This window comes from Capricornis sumatraensis, chromosome 14 (genome assembly GCF_032405125.1).
Source record: "Capricornis sumatraensis isolate serow.1 chromosome 14, serow.2, whole genome shotgun sequence".
NCBI classification, from domain to species: domain Eukaryota; kingdom Metazoa; phylum Chordata; class Mammalia; order Artiodactyla; family Bovidae; genus Capricornis; species Capricornis sumatraensis.
In genome coordinates this window covers 58,387,115-58,406,519 of record NC_091082.1, presented here as the reverse complement: position 1 = coordinate 58,406,519, position 19,405 = coordinate 58,387,115, and the positions used below count along the sequence as shown (strand labels likewise).

Sequence of the window (19,405 nt, the reverse complement as noted above, 5' to 3'; positions counted from 1 at the left end):
CCCCAGACGCCTCTTCAAATCCCGGAGGCCCTCGAACTACCCCGTGTCCCCCATCACTGGCCCCAGGCTGGCGAGCTCAAGGGTCTGCGTTCAAATCCCTGCCCGGCAAGCGCGAGCGCAGTGCTCCGACGTGCGAGATGGCACCGGACTCTCCCGGAACTGGGCGGCCCTTCCCAACCCTCGCCCGACCCCACACTCCCCGCAGCAGCCGAGAGGCTGGGACGCCCCCCAGGGAGCAGGGAGATGGCCCTCAGAGAAAAGATGCGAGGCCAGACTCTGAGAAAAGCGGCCTTCCTGGCTTCTGCCTCTGGGACTACCCAAGGCTCCTGTGCCCCGACCACGTGCAGACCCTGCGGGCCGCCGTCTGGTCAGCGAGTTGTAGAGCTGAGGAGACTCGCTCCGGCGACTTCCATACTCCACGGTCCCAGAGGTTCAACGGCCAGAGCAGCAGAGTGTGCAGGGCTCAGCCGGAGGCCTGCGTCAGCGTTAGAGCAAGGGCTCTGTCAGTTCCTCTAATTTTGAGATATTTTCCGTCTTTTGTGTTTTTTGCTTTCAAGCATGTTTCTGGTTTATTCCTTTGGTACACAGTGTTTGTTTCCCGTTCCTAGGGATTCACATCTTTCATCAGTAATGGAGAATTCCCAACCGTTATTTCTTCACTTCTGCCTCATTCATTCCACATATTCTTTCTTGGGAAACACCTACTACATTAATACTTCCTGTGGTCCTATTACTTCTGTCAGTTCATCTCTCTTCTGTGTCTTCCTTCTCGTCTCCCTGTGGCTGCACGTGTTTTAGGCAATTTCCTCATCTTCCTCTTCTAGTTCACTAAACACTAGTTGTGTCTAATCTGCTGACTGTCCTCCTATCCAAAAAGAGCCTGGCAGGCTAGAGTCTATGGAGTCCGGAAGAGTCGGACACGACTGAGCAACTAAGCACACATCTACAAGTTATACTGTCTGTGTGCTAAATCGCGTCCAATTCTTTGCGACCCTAGGAACACTAGCCTGCCAGGCTCCTCTGTCCATGGGATTCTCCAGGCATGAATACTGTAGTGGGCTGCTATGCCCCCCTCCAGGGGATCTTCCCAACCCAGGGATCTAACCCCTGTCTCTTAGGTCTCCTGCATTGGCAGGTAGGTTGTTTACCACTAGCGCCACCTGGGAAGCTCAAAAGTTACACTACTCATTTCTTATTCATTCACATCTGATCATTTTGATGGTCTCGGTGCATGGATTCCAGCAGGAACATTTCACACAGAGTTATTTTATAGTCTGCACTTAGCAACTACGCTTCCTTTGCCTTGGGGTCTAAATCTGTTATTTGTTGTTTCTGCTGGCTCAGTAATTGCATGTTGTTTCTTTGAATGTTTGTACTTGGTAAGCGTCAGCCCACACCTGTGAAAATTCTGCGGTCATGTCCCTCCAGAGAGGATGCCCTTGTGAGGCATGCCCAGCCTGTGTCCCTATTAGGGATCTGGTTGGTAGCCTACCATGCACGTGGCCTGTGGCCCTCATGCGGTGTGGGTCTCCATCCTGTGTTCAGGGAATTCTCTGCTTTCCTGTTTGTTTCACTTCAGCCTCCTGGTTTCTGTTCACTATTCTTCAGTTTGTTTATTTATATACTTCTTTTCAGTGTTTCTTGGAGGGGAGGGGGCTTGGAGAGATCTACTTCCTTGTAAGCCCAGCAGTGTATTAAAGATGTATTTGTTGTAATTTGTTCAGAATCCAGTAATAGCTGGAAGACCTTGGGAAGGTCCTAGCACACTGTGTTGCCAGCAGGACTCCACCTGTAACCAGGAGACTAGGGTCCAGATGTGCCCAAGGTTCAGACTCAGCTGTGGCTTGAACAGAGCCCGGAGCGGGCTTGGCTCAGGTCCAGCAGGAGTCCTTGGGGTTTTCCAATTGTCTGTGGCCAGTCACACGGGAGCCTGGCTGGCTGCCCCATGCCCAAGGAGAGCTTTCCCGGTCTGAGACCGCCCTCCTTCCCCTCCTGCCTAGGGTCGGGCTGCTCTGGCCAAGCGTTGAGGATAAGGGCTCTCCTGAGAATCTGCCTGGCCCTGGAGTCATCAAAACAACAGCTGGGCTTAGTGGGGGTGGGGAGGCCACCCTGAGGAGCTCAGCTGCTGAGCTGCCTTTCAGAAGGTGGATCCTGGCTTCCCAGGCCTACCCAAGCCCCACATGGCCTTCAGCTGGCCCTGGGGACAGCCTGCCTCAGCTCTAGCTACCACCCACTCACAAAAGGAACGCTTGTGGGGGGTTGTAGAAGGTTGACAGAGGAGCCTAGTGGTCTCCTTTGGGGTGTTAGCTGTCAGGGTGGGGAAAGTAGAGGGTAGAGGCCTTGAGCTACTGGGTGGGTCAAGATGAGACCCTCACTTTGGGAAAAAAAATCTCTGCAAGCAGCTGGGCCCTTGCCCAGCCATTGTGCACCTGGCCGTGGGTGCATGTGTGTGTGCATTGTGTATGGGTATACGTGTGTGTGCATGTGAGGGCGTGCCTACATTCTGTCTGCCGTCCCTCACACCCCTGGCAGGCTTTTCTCCAGACCCCACAGGTGTCGAGTCTGGGCTTTGCGAGGTTTCCTGATCTGCCCAGGGCCGTGTATTCACTCACAAAGTATTTCCTGGCAACTCAGGTGTCTGCAGGCACACCCTGAGTGGGGAGCAGCTAGGAGGGGCCCATTGTGTCCCCACAGCCGGCACCCTGTGACAGTTGTGAGCCCTGTCCCCACACAGGCATGTCAGCCAGAAACAGCTGTGATGGGTGGGCTGGGGAGGACTAGGCAGAGCCCCCTGCTGGCTCTGGGGCCTGAGGTCCCTCCCCCTGCCCCAGGGCCTCACCCCCACCCCTGGGGAGCCCCCTACCAAGGTGTGGACACAAATCTGTCCTTCCCTGCTCTCTCCTTCCCCACACAAGCTTGCCAGGACCCTGCTTGGGGGTGAGACAGGGCATGGTAGTCACTCTCTGTTGTAGAAGGTTCCAGCACAGGGAACCCAAATTAGGGAGGGGGGGGTCTCACCTCATGAAGGGGACCACTGTGCAGTTTTTGCACAGGCTGAAAACCCAGGAACAACTGGATGCCCTCCTGCCTTTCTGCCTCCAAGCTCTGCCCTTGTGCCTCTAGTCTACAAGGCTTGATATCACCCTCCCCCTGGGTTCTTGCCTCCCCCATGAACACTGCCACTGCCCTTCTGCCTCCCAGGCCTCCTTACTGCCCTCATACATACTGGCAGGCCCTCATCCTGGAGCCCTGGTACTTCCTCTAGCTCCTGCCCACCTGCTCTGACATGACCCTATCCTCCAAGAGGAAAAATGAGTAGACACGTATTTTTGCAAGCTTGCCACTTCCCATCCCTCTTCTAGCTTGGCAGGGCTGGGAGGACATGGGCTGAGCCCAGGGCCTGCATGTCCCAGGGCCTGTGCGTCCCCAGGGTAGAATCTGTCATGTGACTGGGCCCAGCACGGAGATAAAGGATAAGTGCAGCTGGGTTGGCACCCACCCTGTGACCAGGCTGCCCACCTGCTACCCTGGGTGTCGCTGGCTGAAAGATTGGGTAGGGGTTGTCTCTGGGGCCACAAGAAACAGGCTGGGGCACTTAGGAAGTGAAACAATGGGACAATCAGACCCCCAGGACTGGCCCTCAGGCCCTGGCATGTCCCTGACCACAAACAGGCAGGTTGAGTCTAAAAGAATGTGTGGGTGGGGCAGCGGGGCGAGTGGTGGTAGGCCACCCCCTCCCTCTGCTCCTCCGACTGCTGGGTGTGGTCAGGGGGCCTTGAGCTTGGCCACTCATCCCAGGCCCACAGGAGGTGCCCCCCACTTCCAGTTTTTGTGTCTCCCAGCATGTGTGGGTGCCTGTGTGAGGTACAACTGACATGAAAACCAGCAGCACAGGCACCCCCACGGGATGGGGTGGGGCCAGGCCACTCTGCCCCTCAGGCTCTAGGCTGGGGTCAGGGGTGGGGTCAGAGGCCCCGGGAGCTGCCCTTTTCCCTGGGGTCAACATGACCACAGCTAGCTGGGGACAAAAGGCCCTTCTTCTCCGAGTAGAGTAGGCGTGGATGGTGCGGAGGAGGGCGCATTCCCGTGGACTGGCTGGGGGCAGGGACAGTGCCTTGGAGAGCAATGTTGTCCCTGGGTTTTGTGGATCCCCATCCATCTGCTTGTGGACCAACAGGCAGGGTGGGCGAGTTCTAGGAAGTGACGACTGGGGACTCCCTGTCCCTCCTCCTCATTCCCAGGACACCTGGGTCAGGCAGGGGCTGGCTCCGGTGGAGGGAGAGGCATGGGACTGGGGCCAGCTGTGTCCTGGCCCCCTCTGGTCCTTTTCTGCCCCTCCTGCCCCCTGGCCTGTCTTCCTTCAGAGAGGAGGTTTCCAGGCCATTATATTTGTGCTTCCTCTGGTGTCTGCCTCAGGCCCAGCCCTGGTCTGGACTACTACACACCCCTGGCTGACCCCCAGGTTCCCTAGGAACCTTTGTCTGCCCATGTCTCCGCTGGGCGAGGGGCAGGGCAAAGGAGACTCTCCATGATGCTGGCAGCAGAGCCGGCTGAGCCACAGGGCAGATCAGGGGGCCTGAGGGGCAGAGCTGACCCAGTGAGGGTGGGATGGTCTTAGTCTCTCGGCGAGCAAGTCAGAGCTCAGCATGAGCATCAGGAGGGGCTCTCAGCCAAAGCAGGTGGCTGAGCTCAGCCAAGGCTGGAGAGAGGCCCTTATCACCACTGCCGAGGCCAGGTCCCTTGTCCTTTCTCCCCCTGATGGAGAGCTGGAGGGAGGAGGATGCCTGCTTCCTCAAGGGCTTGAGTAGTGGCCAAGAAGAGCAGCTCAGTTTTTCCAGAAGGGAAACTTCCCTGTCAGCCCAGCAGCACAGCCTAGGTGTGACTCTGGGCCCACCGCTGGCCAGGAGTGGGGAGGCAACAAGGCAGATCCAGCATGGCCTGGTGCCCTGCTAGTGGGTGCCCAGCAAGGTGAAGGATAAGCCAAGTGCGTCTGCATGCGTGTACTTGGGTCAGTCCCCCGCTGGGCCCCCAGATTGTCTTCAGCTGTCTCCCCTCATGGCCCCATATCCAGAGCAGCCCTGCTCAGCCTCATCTGCTTGAGGGCTGGGGGCCAGGAGCCATTCCTCTGGGTGGTACACCCTGAACTTTGGGGGTTCAAGCCCACTGTCGCCCCCCGGGGCCCAGGCGGAAACACGAGGCAGTCTCTGGTCCTAGCTGAGGCCTGAGGTTTGTGGAGCTGAGCCAGCCCCGTCACTGCCAAGATTCCCGGCAAGGGGGGGTGTGGCAGGGACACAGTTCTCGCTTGTTCCTGCCCCAGCTACTCAGGCTCAGCTGAGCTGCTTCCTTTTTTAGACAAAGTCAGAGCTCCGGCCTGTCTCACAGCCTGGCGTCTCACCTGACAGAAAGGGAGGAAGGAAAACCATTGAGTTTCATCCGTCCTCCGGGCTGAGCACCTCCTGACAGGGGGGAAGGGAGGGGACATCCTGGCAGAGATGGCCTGCCGCCTCCCCATGAAGACCTGTGCCCCGCCACCCCTCACTGAGCTCCTCAGAGAGGGAGTGGCTGAGACAGGGCAATGGTGACCCCACAGGAAGGCATCTTAGGAGGGAGGAGGGCAGTCCTGCCCACAGGACTCTGCCAGCCTCGCCTCACCTGAGGGCAAGGAATTTGCCCTGGAGTGGGTGGGGGGGGAGGGCTGAGTGTACCTCAGGATGCCCCCTGCAGGCAGCCACCTCTGCTCTGGTCCAGCCAAGATCGGAGCTACAAGTTTCCTGGTCACAGTGAGTCCCTGGAGGGCTTCCCCAGTGCGCTGCTGGGGAGGGTCTATCCTCAGTCCTGGAGTTTGGCCTCAGCCCTGGCCCTGAGCCTCTTACTGGGGACAGCTGTAGGCCCAGCATGGTCATATAGGACAGGCCTGAATCAGCCATCCTCAGCTGTATGCCTCTTCCTCCAAGAAGCCTGGTGAGGTGGGGTCTTTGTGTCCCCTCAGAAACCCCTCCTTGAATGTCTGAGGTTTTTTCTCCTCTCCCAACTTTCTAAGTTCTGCCCTCCTGATCTCTGCTTTCATACACTTGCCCCTTCCCAAGCCTTGTTTTTGGTGTCACCCCCACACTCTCACACCTCCTGGGGCTCTCTTGGACTTGGCTTCAGGGACTCCCAGCGCTGAGGATACAAGGACAGCAAGCCTAGGGATGATCCAGCTTGGTGGCTCCCTGCTCTGCTCCTGGCTGGGGAAGGGGGCAGGGGGTAGAAGCAGGGCAGACTCCAAGGCCTTACAGTCCAAAGGGAGACCGAAGAGTTTATGTGTGTGCATGCCACGCGCGTATGAATGGAGCATGTCACCGCACACCTGGGCCTCGCGAGCGTGCGCCTCCCAGAGCCAGTGCTCCTCCGGACGCGGGGCAGCGCGCGCGCGCGCGCCTCCGAGGGACCTCGGGGCGGGCCGCGGTGGGCGGGGCCTCCAGGGGGCGGGGCCCGGGTCCGACCCGCGCGGCCGCGCGCCCCACAGCCCAAGAGCGAGCGAAACACCAGTGCAGGGAGAGGGCTGCCGTCCCGTCGCGCGCGATGCTGCCCTGGACGGTGATCGGCCTGGCTCTGAGCCTGCGGCTGGCCCGGAGCGGCGCGGAACGTGGTGAGTGAGGCGGGAGGCTGGGTCAGGCTCGGCTCTCTGTGCCCGTCCACCCTCTGATGTCCACGCTGAGCCACGCTCTCCTTCCGCTGCTCGGGGCCGGGGCGGCTGGCAGGGGACCCCACCCACGTGAGGCGCAGGCCCCGCCAGCAACTCGGCGGGATTTTAGGGCCTGATCGGAGGAGTGGGAGGTGCCAATCGGGGACGCTTGTTCCTGCCTCAGTTTTCCCTTTGCTTGGAATGACCCTTAGACGAAGGATGGTAAGAGGGTTGGCGTCGTTCAACTAGGTTGAGGGAAACTGAGGCCCCAAGGCTAGTACCAGGCCCGAGACACCCCAGGCCGCTGTCTGCTCGTGACCCAGGGGCCCATCTGCTCCCTGGGGAGCGGAGAGCAAGGCGTAGTCTCCTGAGGGGTGATCCGGCCCTCAGGCTGCTGCAGCAGGTAACCTGCTTCCTGGGTCCGGACAGAGCAGAGGATGGGGCCCAGGCAGGGATGACATCATCTGTAAGTGGGGTCAGGACTCCAACCCAGCCTTCTGGACTGTGGGAGAGGCTGCAGTCAGTGCTCTGTCTTCCCCGTGCCTCCTCCCCTGTCCTCAGTCTCCCCAGCTGCAGAATGCCTTCACCCCACCCGCCACCGGTTGCCTTACCTGGAGGGTGAGCTGTGTAGACTACTTCTAGGAAGCCAGGCCCCAGCGGCCCACTTATCCACCCACCACTCCTGGGGGCGGGGCCAGGACACTGAGCTCCAGCCCGCCCAGATTGCGCTGAAGGCAGGGAGCGGGTGGGGGCTTGGAGGGGTCAACTTTCCTTTGCAGTTGAGACAGGAGCCCAGAGGGACCCCCTGGTATGTGGCCAGGGTGTAGAAGTGGAATTGCTGAGGGTTTAGACCTCCTGTTGGGTTTACTGCCCCTCTCCCGCTGGGGTGCCATCCCAGGACCTTTGAGGTGTAGCTGAGCTGGCCTTCTGGGCTTCTTTAGGTAAGGGCGAGTGACAGCTTAGGGAAATTTCAGGCCCTGGGGGTTCTGCCCTGGGTGTGGGGCTGTCTGGGGGCCACCACCAGGGGCTGAACATTCCCCTCTTCCCCAGGCCTTCCGGCATCTGCCCTTCAGGGGGACCTGCTGTTTCTGTTGGACAGTTCAGCCAGCGTGTCTCATTATGAGTTTTCCCGAGTTCGGGAGTTTTTGGGGCAGCTGGCAGCCCTGCTGCCCGTGGGTCCTGGAGCCCTGCGTGCCAGCCTGGTGCACGTGGGCAGCCAACCGCACACCGAGTTCCCCTTCAGCCAGCACAGCTCAGGCTCAGCTGTCCAGGACGCCATACGGGCTGCAGCGCAGCGCATGGGCGACACCAACACTGGCCTGGCACTGGCATACGCCAAGGAGCAACTGTTTGCCAAGGCGGCAGGGGCCCGGCCGGGAGTGCCAAAGGTGCTGGTGTGGGTGACAGACGGCGGCTCCAGCGACCCCGTGGGGCCCCCCATGCAGGAGCTGAAGGACCTGGGGGTCACCGTCTTCATCGTCAGCACTGGCCGGGGCAACCTCTTGGAGCTGTCTGCCGCCGCTTCGGCCCCCGCTGAGAAACACCTGCACTTTGTGGATGTGGATGACCTGCACATCATCACCCAGGCACTGAGGGGCTCCATCCTCGGTAGGTGGGAGGGGGCCTGGGGAACCCCAGCTGGGAATTCGGGAAGAGGGCTGGGAAGACTCCAGGAGGAACTCACATGCCTGGAGCAGAGGCCAGGGCTGCACACCTGGCTTCTCCAGGGACACACCAACTGGTCACCACAGAGGTCCCACCACCTGGGCAGAGGACAGAGGACAGGTCTGAGGAAACACCTCCAGGTGAGCTCCCTACTGGAGAGTAGGGGGTTTGGTGAGGTCTGAGGGACCCGGGGGCTAGATCTGAGTAGATGTGCCTTGTGGCTATATGGAGAGGTAGAGAAGGAGGTTTCAAGCCTGAGAGCTCTGCACATGGGCCCACCATGCCTGGAGGAATGGGGAGGGCCACTGCAGGAAGGGCAGAGAGTGCCCCCAACCAGAGCTGGGTCCCTACTTTCCCCAGGGGAAGGGGGTTTGAGCGAGACTGCACTAGGCATTGCTGGAAAGGAGGCTGGGCCTGGGAGAGCCTGCTGCAGGGGCTAGCAGCTCCCCAGGGACTTTCTTCTGGATCCCTCTGACCCAGCTAGTGAGAGGGACAGGGAGGAGAGGGAGGTGGAGTTAAAGGGCCTGGTCACTGGCAGGGTTTGCTGTAGCCACTGAAAAAATGCCAACAACCCAGGGTCTTCCTGAATTTTGGTCTGCAGTTAATCATCCACTTGAAACCAGAAGGAGTTGGACTGTGGGTTGGAGGGAGGTAGAGGGTCTTTCTGAAGATCTGCTCCAGGGCACCTGGCCCTGGTGGCCCATGGGTCAGCTGCTAGGGTTGAGCCTGAAGGGGACAGCAGGAGAAAGGGCAAACAGCTGGAGAGGGAAAGTCCAAGGCTGCAGGGCAGTGAGGCAGTAGGGTGGCTCTCCTGGGATTGGGGGCAGGGTGTGTGGCGATGGGCAAGGGGAGTGCCAGCCAGGCAGCTGGGCACCCAGCATTCACAGGATCGGGTCCTGACTTAACCCTGTGTAGACATCTGTTGGCCTCACCCACCTGCCAGGTCACTGAGATGACCCTCTGGGGCTTGGCATCAAAGCTCAGGAGTAATGTTTGGGGGTCCCACCCTAGAGTCCCCCCACCACACTCTCCTCCAGGTCCAGCTGCCCTTGGGCTTGTCACATCTCTCCTACCCCTCAGGACATTCTCCAGTAGCCTCTCCTCTCCTAGCTGTACTGTGGGCCTCCTTTTCCTTGACTCTCCAAAGCAGAACTGATCCTTGACCCCGTGCTGTTCACTCGTGCTGCCCAGAGTGGTGGGGAGGGCATCCTCTGACATCATTTTGAACCCTGCCACCCTTGAGGGCCCATTGTCCAGCCTACTGGCCTGAGTGCTGGGTGGGAGGTGGCCGCTATAACTCTCCACTGGTCTGAGTTTGGAGCTGAGGTGGGGAGGGAAGCTCCTGAAGCGGCTGAAGGCGGGGGAGGTGGGGGGGCTGGTTGCACTCATGTCCTTCCTCCAGCCTGGCGCCAGCGCGCTTTGGCGGATCCTTAGCATCTGGTAGGCGTGGCCGAGACTAGCCTTGCTCCTGCCGCTCCTGCTCCAAGGCTCTGGGAGTCTACCCCGAGTCAACAGTCAGAGACCCGCACGAGAAGCCACCTCTGTCCTCTGACCCTCTGCACCCCGCTCAGATGCGATGTGGCCGCAGCAGCTCCATGCCTCCGAGGTTACGTCCAGCGGCTTCCGCCTGGCCTGGCCGTCCCTACTGATGGCAGACTCAGGCTATTACGTGTTGGAGCTGGCGCCCAGCACGGATCCGGGGGCCGCGCGCCGTCAGCAGCTGCCAGGGAACGCCACGGGCTGGGCCTGGACCGGTCTGGACCCAGACACGGACTACGACGTAGCTCTGGTGCCAGAGTCCAACGTGCGGCTCTTAAGATCACAGCACCTACGGGTGCGCACGCTGCCAGGTGAGGCGGGGCGCAGGGCCGGGGGGGCTGGGGGTACGGGTCCGGCTGAGCGCCGCGGCCCGCTCCTGCTCACGGGCACTTCTCGCACCCCCACCCCCACTCCCGCGCAGAGGAGACCGGGCCGGAGCTCATCGTCGTCTCGCACACCAGGCCGCGCAGCTTGCGCGTGAGCTGGGCCCCGGCGCTGGGCCCGGACGCCGCGCTCGGTTACCACGTGCAGGTCGGGCCCCTGCGGGGCGGGGCCGCGCAAAGCGTGGAGGTACCAGCGGGCGAGAACAGCACCACGCTTCAGGGCCTGGCGCCCGGCACCGCCTACCTGGTGACCGTGACCGCAGCCTTCCGCTCGGGCCGCGAGAGGGCGCTGTCAGCCAAGGCCTGCACGCCCGAAGGCGAGCGCAGCCGTGCCCCGCGTCCCCAGCCGCAGAGGCCTGGGGGCCGGGAACCGTGAGCCGGTCACGCCCGCGCACCCGAGGGCCCCCTTCTCCCGAGCCCGGTGGGTCTTGACCCGGGGATGGGATGCTGTCGGCCTTAGGCCCGCGGGACCCCCGCGCAGGAGCGCTCCCCGCTCCGGCGTCCGCCCTCCAGGACGCAGCCTCGCCTCACCTTCCGCCGTAGCTATGGCAGCAGCGCGTGCTGCTGCGACTCCCTCCCCTGCCCGGTCCAGACCTGGGCACTCGGTGGTGTCCTTTGGGCAGGATTTAGCGGGAAGATGGAAAAGGCGTCAGGGGGCCCGTTGAGAACATCAGACTCCAGATGGCTCTGGACCCAGGGCCACAGGGCGTCTGGGCAGCCGGACCTCCCACTTGTGTTAGAGGCCAGCACCTCTGGTGGCAAAGGCTGGCATCTGTTTGAGGGAGCTTGGTTCAGATGGCCGTTCTGAGTCCCCACCAGCCACTCGGGTCCAGGGTGGGAAGGGAAGGAGCTGGCTCTGGCCAGGTCCCGAAGGTTTTCTGGAGGGGATAGTGTCAGGAAAAGGGGCGGGAAAGTGCTGGCAGTAGATCCTGTGGTTAGCAGCTGGGTGGCTGGAGAGGCAATCTTCACTGGCATGCTCAGCTGGCTTGGGGGCAGTGCTTTGCTTGCTGGGAACAGTGGCCCTGCCTTCCTCCCCAGAACCCTCTAGGGCCCAGCCACAGCCTCTGGGACCCAGGTGGCACCTTTTGGGAAGAATGTGACAAGAGCCTGGCATTCAGGACCCTGGATACAGGAGAGCCTGTTCCTGCAGGGCCCCAAGGCTGGCACTTGCAGGGGGTTTTCCCTTTGCTGGGTGGAGGGCCTCTGTGCTGGGGCAGGGACAGGCCAGGTGCCTCTGGGTGCTGCACCCCAGCCGTCCCTGCAGTGTCCACCTCCTGTCACTCCTTACTGTGCTGGGGCCACCAGACAAGTCCCAAGGGCGGGCAGTGCTGCTGCCACTTGGCCCCACAGGCACCTCCTCCACACCTGCGCTGACTCAGTGCTCACTTTTCATCTTCCCCACTAATGACCCAGCCTTTACAACAAAATACAATAAATCAGATGTAAACTCAGCCCTGCAGTCTCCTGAGAGTGCTTTCAGTTCAGTTCAGTTCAGTTCAGTCGCTCAGTCGTGTCCAACTCTTCGCGACCCCCTGTCCATCACCAACTCCCAGAGTTCACTCAAACTCATGTCCATCGAGTCGGTGATGATATCCAGCCATCTCATCCTCTGTCGTCCCCTTCTCCTCCTGCCCCCAATCCCTCCCAGCATCAGGGTCTTTTCCAATGAGTCAACTCTTCGCATGAGGTGGCCAAAGTATTGGAGTTTCAGCTTCAGCATCAGTCCTTCCAATGAATACCCAGGACTGATTTCCTTTAGGATGGACTGGTTGGATCTCCTTGCAGTCCAAGGGACTCTCAAGAGTCTCCTCCAACACCACAGTTCAAAAGCATCAATTCTTCGGTGCTCAGCTTTCTTCACAGTCCAACTCTCACATCCATGCATGACCACTGGAAAAACAATAGCCTTGACTAGATGGACCTTTGTTGGCAAAGTAATATCTCTGCTTTTCAATGTGCTATCTAGGTTGGTCATAACTTTCCTTCCAAGGAGTAAGCGTCTTTTAATTTCATGGCTGCAATCACCACCTGCAGTGATTTTGGAGCCCCCCAAAATTAAGGCTGACACTATTTCCACTGTTTCCCCATCTATTTCCCATGAAGTGATGGGACCAGATGCCATGATCTTAGTTTTCTGAATGTTAAACTTTAAACCAACTTTTTCACTCTCCTCTTTCACTTTCATCAAGAGGCTTTTTAGTTCCTCTTCACTTTCTGCCATAAGGGTGGTGTCATCTGCATATCTGAGGTTATTGATATTTCTCCTGGCAATCTTGATTCCAGCTTGTGCTTCTTCCAGCCCAGCGTTTCTCATGATGTACTCTGCATATATGTTAAATAAGCAGGGTGACAATATACAGCCTTGACATACTCCTTTTCCTATTTGGAACCAGTCTGTTGTTCCATGTCCAGTTCTAATTGTTGCTTCCTGACCTGCATATAGGTTTCTCAAGAGGCAGGTCAGGTGGTCTGGTATTCCCATCTCTTTCAGAATTTTCCACAGTTTATTGTGATCCACACAGTCAAAGGCATTGGCATAGTCAATAAAGCAGAAATAGATGTTTTTCTGGAACTCTCTTGCTTTTTTGATGATCCAGTAGATGTTGGCAATTTGATCTCTGGTTCCTCTGCCTTTTCTAAAATCTTTACTCCTTGTCAAAACACACCAGCCCCGTGAAAGGTTTCAAGTAAAAGAAAGGGCTCTGGTAGGAGAGGCTGGTACCCCACCTGGTGCTGGGGAGGAGGGAGAGCCATCCCTTCCCAGCACTGGGTCGCAGGACACTGTGGCCCCTCTGTGCACCTCCTCTTCAGAGAGTCCAGGCCCTGATTCTGAGGGCATTGCTGGGATGTACCTCTACTCCCTCAGCTTCAGTTTGGCTATGCTGCCCCCTGCTAATGGGAAGGAGAACCCCTAATCCAAGCAACTGCAGGGCTGAGAAGTGGTCTTGGGGCCCCAGATGGCAGCTCAGTCTGCCTGGCCTGGTGAGTATATTGGGGGTGGGGGGTGGCTTCTAGCAAGCTGATCTGCCACCATTTTCCCAAACACCTACCTCTGAGCATCCCATGGCCCCCAGCCAGGCACCCAAGGCCTGCACCACCCACCAGGTCAGTGTACTTGGTGTTCCTGTGTCCCGCCACCACACACACACACTGCTTGTATGAGCAGGGTGGGGAGCAGGGCTCAGATGGTGAATTAACCCCAGGGCAGATGATAGTGCCTGTCCAGGCCAGGCTTGAGGGCCTACTGGATAGATGTTGTTTCTCCTCCATGTCCCCCCATCCCCTTGAGGCAGGCCCAGGGAAGCCTGGCACTGTGGCCTGTGCCACTGAAGGTTTCTGCTTGCACCCTGACTGGTGCTCAGTGGTCAGCTGAGGATCAGAGGCTCCTGTGATCTTAGCAGGAGATGGCTGGTGAGCAGCTCACCTGTGGCTGGTGAGCCTGAACATCAGGGTCCCAAGGTCCCAGACAGCACTGACCAGGGCCTGGACCCCTCCTCAGGCCTGAACCTGGGCCTGATCCACCCCTGAGGGGCAGGATTTCCCCTGTGGAGGCCTGAGTTCCCCACCCCGATCCCTGGGTGCTCTGTAGGTGCCAGCCCACTAGGCACCCAGAGAGGGCTTCCTTCCATGCTGCACCCACAAGCCCACCTTGCAGCGCACTGCACAGGTGACAGGAGAAAAATCAGGAGTACTGACAGGCGGTTTCCCAGGGGTTCAGTCACACGTTAGAGACAAATGGTGAGCCCCTTCTCCCCAAACATGCTTCCATCCCTGAGAGAGGGCAGAGCAGCTGGAAGATCCAGCCCTCCTCCCTGCCTCGCCTCATCTCTGCTGGACACTGAGGCCCCGAGAGAGGAGCCCTAGGTCATCTCCAGGCCTAGGAATGCCTCTCTTGGAAGCCTTTGAAAGTGCGGCCTTTGCATCATCCCAGGCAGTTCTCAAAGGTCTTAGAGTCCAGGCTGCATCTGGAAAGTCTCCAGGAAATAGCTTTGTCTTGACCCCACCCCTTCCCTCCACCTCCCCTGACTGGCTCCATGGTCCACTCTGGGTCAGGGCCCAGGCTGAGGCCTGTAGGGACTTACACGTGCCACTTCCCAAGGGGACTCCGAGCATCCCCGCTCACCTGAAAGTCAGGGCCGGCAAGAGGTCATGACCTACAGGGCCAGGTCCATGCAGCAGGAGTAGGCTGGGCGGGGGAGGAGCTGCTGCTTCCTGGGGGCGGGGGGGGGGGGGGGGGGGGGGGGCGGGGACGCGCACCTGGAATAGAGGCTCCTCTAGTGGTGTTGGGTAGGCATGGTTCTTACAGGTGACTGCTGCTCCCTAATTTGACGAGGATTTCCTGTGTGGGATCTTCACTGCAGCCAGGACTTGCCTGACAGCAGGACTTTGTGAGAGCCAGGTAATGGACAAAGGCCATCTGTGAGGAGGCTGGATGGCCACTGGATTTGGATCTAGGTCTCCAGGAGGTGGATGTCCAAGAGTGGGTGGTACGGCTGGCGGTGTCTCCCTGCAGCAGGAGCTGTTTCCACGGCGGCAGTAATAATTCTGTCGAGCCAGGGCCAGAAGCCCAGCCGCCCTGAGAGACGTGTGAGTCCTCATAGCCTCCTGCTGGGGTGAGGGGGCAGTTCAGAAAGCTAGAGGGCGACAGCTGTGTGTTTGTGCTTTTTTCCTGGGATGAAAAAATTTTTTCAAAGTCCATTAAAGCAAAAATGTCAGTGGAAGTCAGCTCTCTCTAGAGGTGAGTGTGGTAAGGTGGGGACCCTCTGGGAGACCCCACCCCACAGGTTCCAACTCTTGGGCGGGAGGCGGATGCAGCCCCAGCAACTCAGTAGTTAGGGTGAGACGTGCTTTTGGCTGCCAGCAGTGGGCAGGGGGCTCTAGGGACAGCCCCCTTCTCAAGGAGGGAGAGAGGCTGAGGTTTCCTGGGCAGGACCACGTGGGACGGATGCGACCCCTCCTCACTGACCAGGAATTAAAATCCCTGGCACTCATCACTCACACTTCAGAAGTGTCAGGGAATACACCCACAACAAATTATGTCATCCTAGCCGTAGACACGAGAGCCTGGCAGGAAGGAAAGTCCCCACCACCACCGTTCCCCCCGATGTGTGCACAAGCACAGGGACAGTAGGGGTGGCCAGAAGCTTGCCTGACCCCATGACAGCAGTGTCCACAGGAGCTGAGGCCTTGGCCACTCCACTCTGGTGCCACACAGCACGTGGAGTGCTGCCCAGAGGAGGCAGGTGAGAGCCACAAGATTCCCAACTCACTGTATGCCCAGGGTCCCAGCCAGCTCCCATCTCCCTTCTTCTTCTGCTCCAGGGCCAGCCTCTGCTGGATGAGAGGGCACTCGAGGCCAAGCTGGGTGGCTCTTTCTCCAAGAATCACTCCCGCAGGCGCCGCTCACCACCACCCCCAGATGATGCTGGGGCTCCGTCAGTGCCACTGGGCTTGAAAACTTGCTTCCAAGTTCTGTCCAGATCATGCAGCTGACCCTGCTTTTCTGGGAAGGGGCAGGCCAGCCAGTGCTCATGGCATGTCTCCTGGCCTCAGCAGAGTGGGCAGGCAGCTGTGTGCCTATGCTGAAGGGCCCCCACCCTCCATGCTTCTGGGGACAGCCTGGCTCTACTGACCTCTGTTGGATGAGCCTGTCGGTCCAGCTGTGGGGTGGGGGGCAGATGGGGCATGGCTCCACGGGGAAGAGGACAGTGTCTGAGCATCTGAGTAGGTGGCCACTCACCAAGGGCAAACGGTGCAGGAAGATGAGGTTGGGGGCAGAGAGCTTAGGCTTGGTCCCAGGCCCCTCTCCAGACCTGAGCCCAAGACAGCCCATCTGAGGGCTCGGTGCTCAGCTCTTGTTCACCCCAGAGCCAGAAGGAGGGGCTGCAGGGGCCAGAGATCCCAGCACTGCTTTGGTGGGTAGAGTGGGGACCAGCAGCCAGGGGCCCTGCCCTGGGGGCTCAGGCCCAGGAGGGCCCGACTGAGCACCTCTTCTTTCATGGGGGCTGGGGCCTGCCAGGTTGGGGGCAGGCATGGGGTGTGCATGTGCAGGGGTTCTAGAGACTGAACTAGCAGCATGTCTTTTGGAACCTGGAGGGAGAGACCAGGAGCCGGACGGGCCTGACTGGATGACAGGGAGAGACCAGCCCCTGAAGGCTCAACTGTCCTAGCTAGGAGAGCAAGCCAGAGGAGTGAGGGCCGGGAGCTCCCAGCTTAAGTGGACAGGGGGCTTCTGTCCCTGGGAGATGCCAGGCAGCTAGCTCTGGGAAGCCCTGGGGCCTGACAGGAAGGCTCCAGCTCCCCAGAGGTCTGACCAGATGCACAGACTCAGAAGCCATGCCTGCTATGCAGGCTTTGGGGCAGAGTCCTCTGCTCTGGGCCTGTGTGGGGCCCACTCTGCTTCTGCTGGCCTGGGCTCTCGGGGACAGCAGTGTCCCCCCTCTCTGACTCAAAGTCAGGCTGGAGGCCAAGCTGCACCTTTAATTTCTTCAGTCTCTCCTCCAGGTCTTCAAAGCTGGAAGACTCCCTCAGAGGGAAAAAAAAAAGCCACAGGGAGCAGGGTGTTGGGGGAATCCCATTAGCAAAACAGTGCAGCTTGGCAGCTGAGTGCCCTGAGTTTGTCAACTAAACATGAACGCAGACGGAAGGGACGTATGTATACTTACCGCTGATTCCCATGGTATGGCAGAAACCAACACAGCATTGTAAAACAATTATCCTCCAGTTAAAAAAAAAATGAACACATCAAGTGGAAGGTGTCATCCTAATTTCCTTTTATTAACTTATTGTCTTTAGGTAAGTTGTGTCTACTTCCAGCCTAAGATTTTAAGTGACAAACACAAGGGGACTGATGTTCTGCATGGTCCATTGGAAATCAGAAAGTGTCAGCAGTACTACTCTGATGAGGGAAACTAGAGGGAAGCCGTTTCTTCCCTTGAAGAGAGGGTGTGTAACCACCTAAATCTTAAGATAGCAACCAATGCTTCCTGTTTTTTAATTAAGCCAAGTTAAGGAAAACTGACTTTTTTGTGAAGCTGACTTTATGTTTTCTTAATTTTTATGTAAAACTGATTTTTTAAATGCAGAGCTTTATTTTCAATTATTCCTTGTCATATAAAACTACCAGGCTTCCTTCCTGGCTCAGATGGTAAAGAATCTGCTTGCAGTGCAGGAGACCTGGTTTTGATCTCTGGGTCAGGAAGAGCCCCTGGAGAACAGAATGGCTTCCCACTCCAGTATTCTTGCCTGGAGGATCCCTTGGGCAGAGGAGCCTGACAGGCTACAGTTCATGGGGTCGCAGAGTTGGACATGACTGAGTGACTAACTCTTTCATATAAAAGTCCACGTGCGTGCGTGTGTGCTAAGTCATGTCCATCTCTGTGACCCTTGGACTGTAATCCACCAGGCTCCTCTGTCCATGCGATTCTCCAGGCAAGGATACTGGAGTGGATTGCCGTGCTCTTCTCAAGGGGATCCTTCTGACCCAGGGATGGAACCTGGGTTTTTAAGTCTCCTGCTTTGGTAGGCAGGTTCTTTACCACTAGCTCCACCTGGGAAGCCCCATAAAAGTACACAAGCTTGCCAAATGCTGGCCTTTGGATGGAACTAAACAGTTTCCTGTGGACATGGACTTCAGTTCCCTTCCCCATTTCCTCTCTATCCAGCGAAGCCTGCCAGGAGTGCTACTGGATGTATATTTCCTGGCCAGTTCATAAAGACCTTGATGATGACCAGTGAGCGACATCTGGCAGGAAAACTCCTTTGGTTTTTCTCATTTGGGGAAACAACAAACAACAAAACCCTGGCAGAATTATCTTAGAATTTACCCCCCCCCCCCTATTTTTATTGAGGCTTAAAACTGTTTTCAAACTAGTGGGGAAAGTCCATATGATTCTGGGAACTCTACAAATTCCATCAAGGAAAGAACACAGGGGCAACTTGGACACTGGCCCAAGAAGCAAACTTTGGTAACTTTGGGCACTGCCCTGTGTCCATCCTTGTCTCCATCTGTCCCAGGCCGTCTGGCCTGCACCTTGATCCATGAAGCAGGAACCTGGCCTTTGGAGTTCCCCAGAAGTCTCACCAGTCAGTAACCAGAGCCAGGACTCTTGGGCCCCAGGAGCTCTCCTCCCACAAAGGCGCCCTCTGTGGGGTTTCGGGACCTCTGCCGCCTCTTATTTCTGGGGTTGGAGAGCTCAGTCCCCTCTCTTGGGACTTCCCACGTGGCTCAGTGATAAAAAATCCGCCTGCCAATGCAGGAGGCGTCGGAGTGGGTTCCATCCCTAGGTCGGGAAGATTCCCTCTGGAGAAGAAAACGGCAACCCACTCCAGCATTCTTGCCTGGAAAATCCAATGGACAGAGGAGCCTGGAAGGCTACACAGTCCATGGGGTCGCAAAGAGTCGGACAGGACTGAGCACGAACGCACCCACGCATGTACGTCCCCTCTATTGAGAGCCACTGCGCTGAGACGCTGAAGGGTTTGGGAGAGCCCTTCATCCTACTGACGGTTGCTGGAGATTGGCCAGGGCCGCGCTTCCGCCCTTCCATCATTTCAACACCGAGATCCACCAAGCACGAGGCCCAGCACTTCCCGCGCCTCCCGGCCCATGGGCCGGCCCGCTCTGCCCTGGACACACCCAACTCGCTCTCTGCCATCCTAGGGGGCCGCTCAGCCAGCGGCGCCGGCACCTGCTCTCTGCCCCGGTCCTGCGATCCATCGCCCGCCGCGGGCCGGCTCCTCTCCCGCTGATCGAGCGCCTGTGGAGGACTCTGGCTTCCGCGGCCGCTCCCTCGGTCGGGACCCGACAAGAGCCTTCCGCTCCAGCCCCTGCATCTCTGCTGCCCCCGGGGCCGGAACCTTGGAGGCCCATAGCCATGGGGCCAGTGTCATTGCCACGCTGACGTATTCAAGGGGGCGCACATGCCCAGCTCTTCAATTTTGTCCCTGATCGGCCCCTGTCACCTGCTACCTCGCCCCGCCCCTCCGACGGCCTGCCCTCCGGGCCTGCTTCTACAATCGCGGCGGAGACACCATGATGTCACGACCCTCGTAGCCAATCCGAGAGCCGCATGGGGCACGGGGCCCTCATACGCATCCAGTGCCAGGGAGGAAGGGCCGCTGTTGCGCCTGCGCAGTCTTTGCCGCCGGC

General features: G+C 58.7%; 1 protein-coding gene across 2 annotated transcripts; it reads left to right on the top strand.

The window, feature by feature from the left end:
- Positions 1–6,536: 6,536 nt before the first annotated feature.
- On the top strand, positions 6,537–11,651 carry VWA1 (von Willebrand factor A domain containing 1). 2 transcript variants are annotated; one of them, XM_068986338.1, is made up of 4 exons: positions 6,537–6,631; positions 7,718–8,275; positions 9,904–10,182; positions 10,293–11,651. In XM_068986338.1, exons 1-4 carry the CDS (start codon positions 6,565–6,567, stop codon positions 10,628–10,630), a joined length of 1,242 nt encoding a protein of 413 aa, XP_068842439.1. In that variant the 5' UTR covers positions 6,537–6,564; the 3' UTR covers positions 10,631–11,651. The 2 variants fall into 2 exon arrangements, with proteins under 2 accessions (XP_068842439.1, XP_068842438.1); XM_068986337.1 differs by having other exon boundaries at positions 9,904–10,251; positions 10,284–11,651.
- The last annotated feature ends 7,754 nt before the right edge of the window (positions 11,652–19,405 follow it).

Bases quoted from the DNA above. Each gene is read 5' to 3' on its own strand.
- VWA1 (XM_068986337.1), top strand. From the start codon at position 6,565: ATGCTGCCCTGGACGGTGATCGGCCTGGCTCTGAGCCTGCGGCTGGCC. The intron at 6,632-7,717 runs GTGAGTGAGGCG...CCTCTTCCCCAG, and splicing joins CCGGAGCGGCGCGGAACGTG to GCCTTCCGGCATCTGCCCTT. The intron at 8,276-9,903 runs GTAGGTGGGAGG...CACCCCGCTCAG, and splicing joins ACTGAGGGGCTCCATCCTCG to ATGCGATGTGGCCGCAGCAG.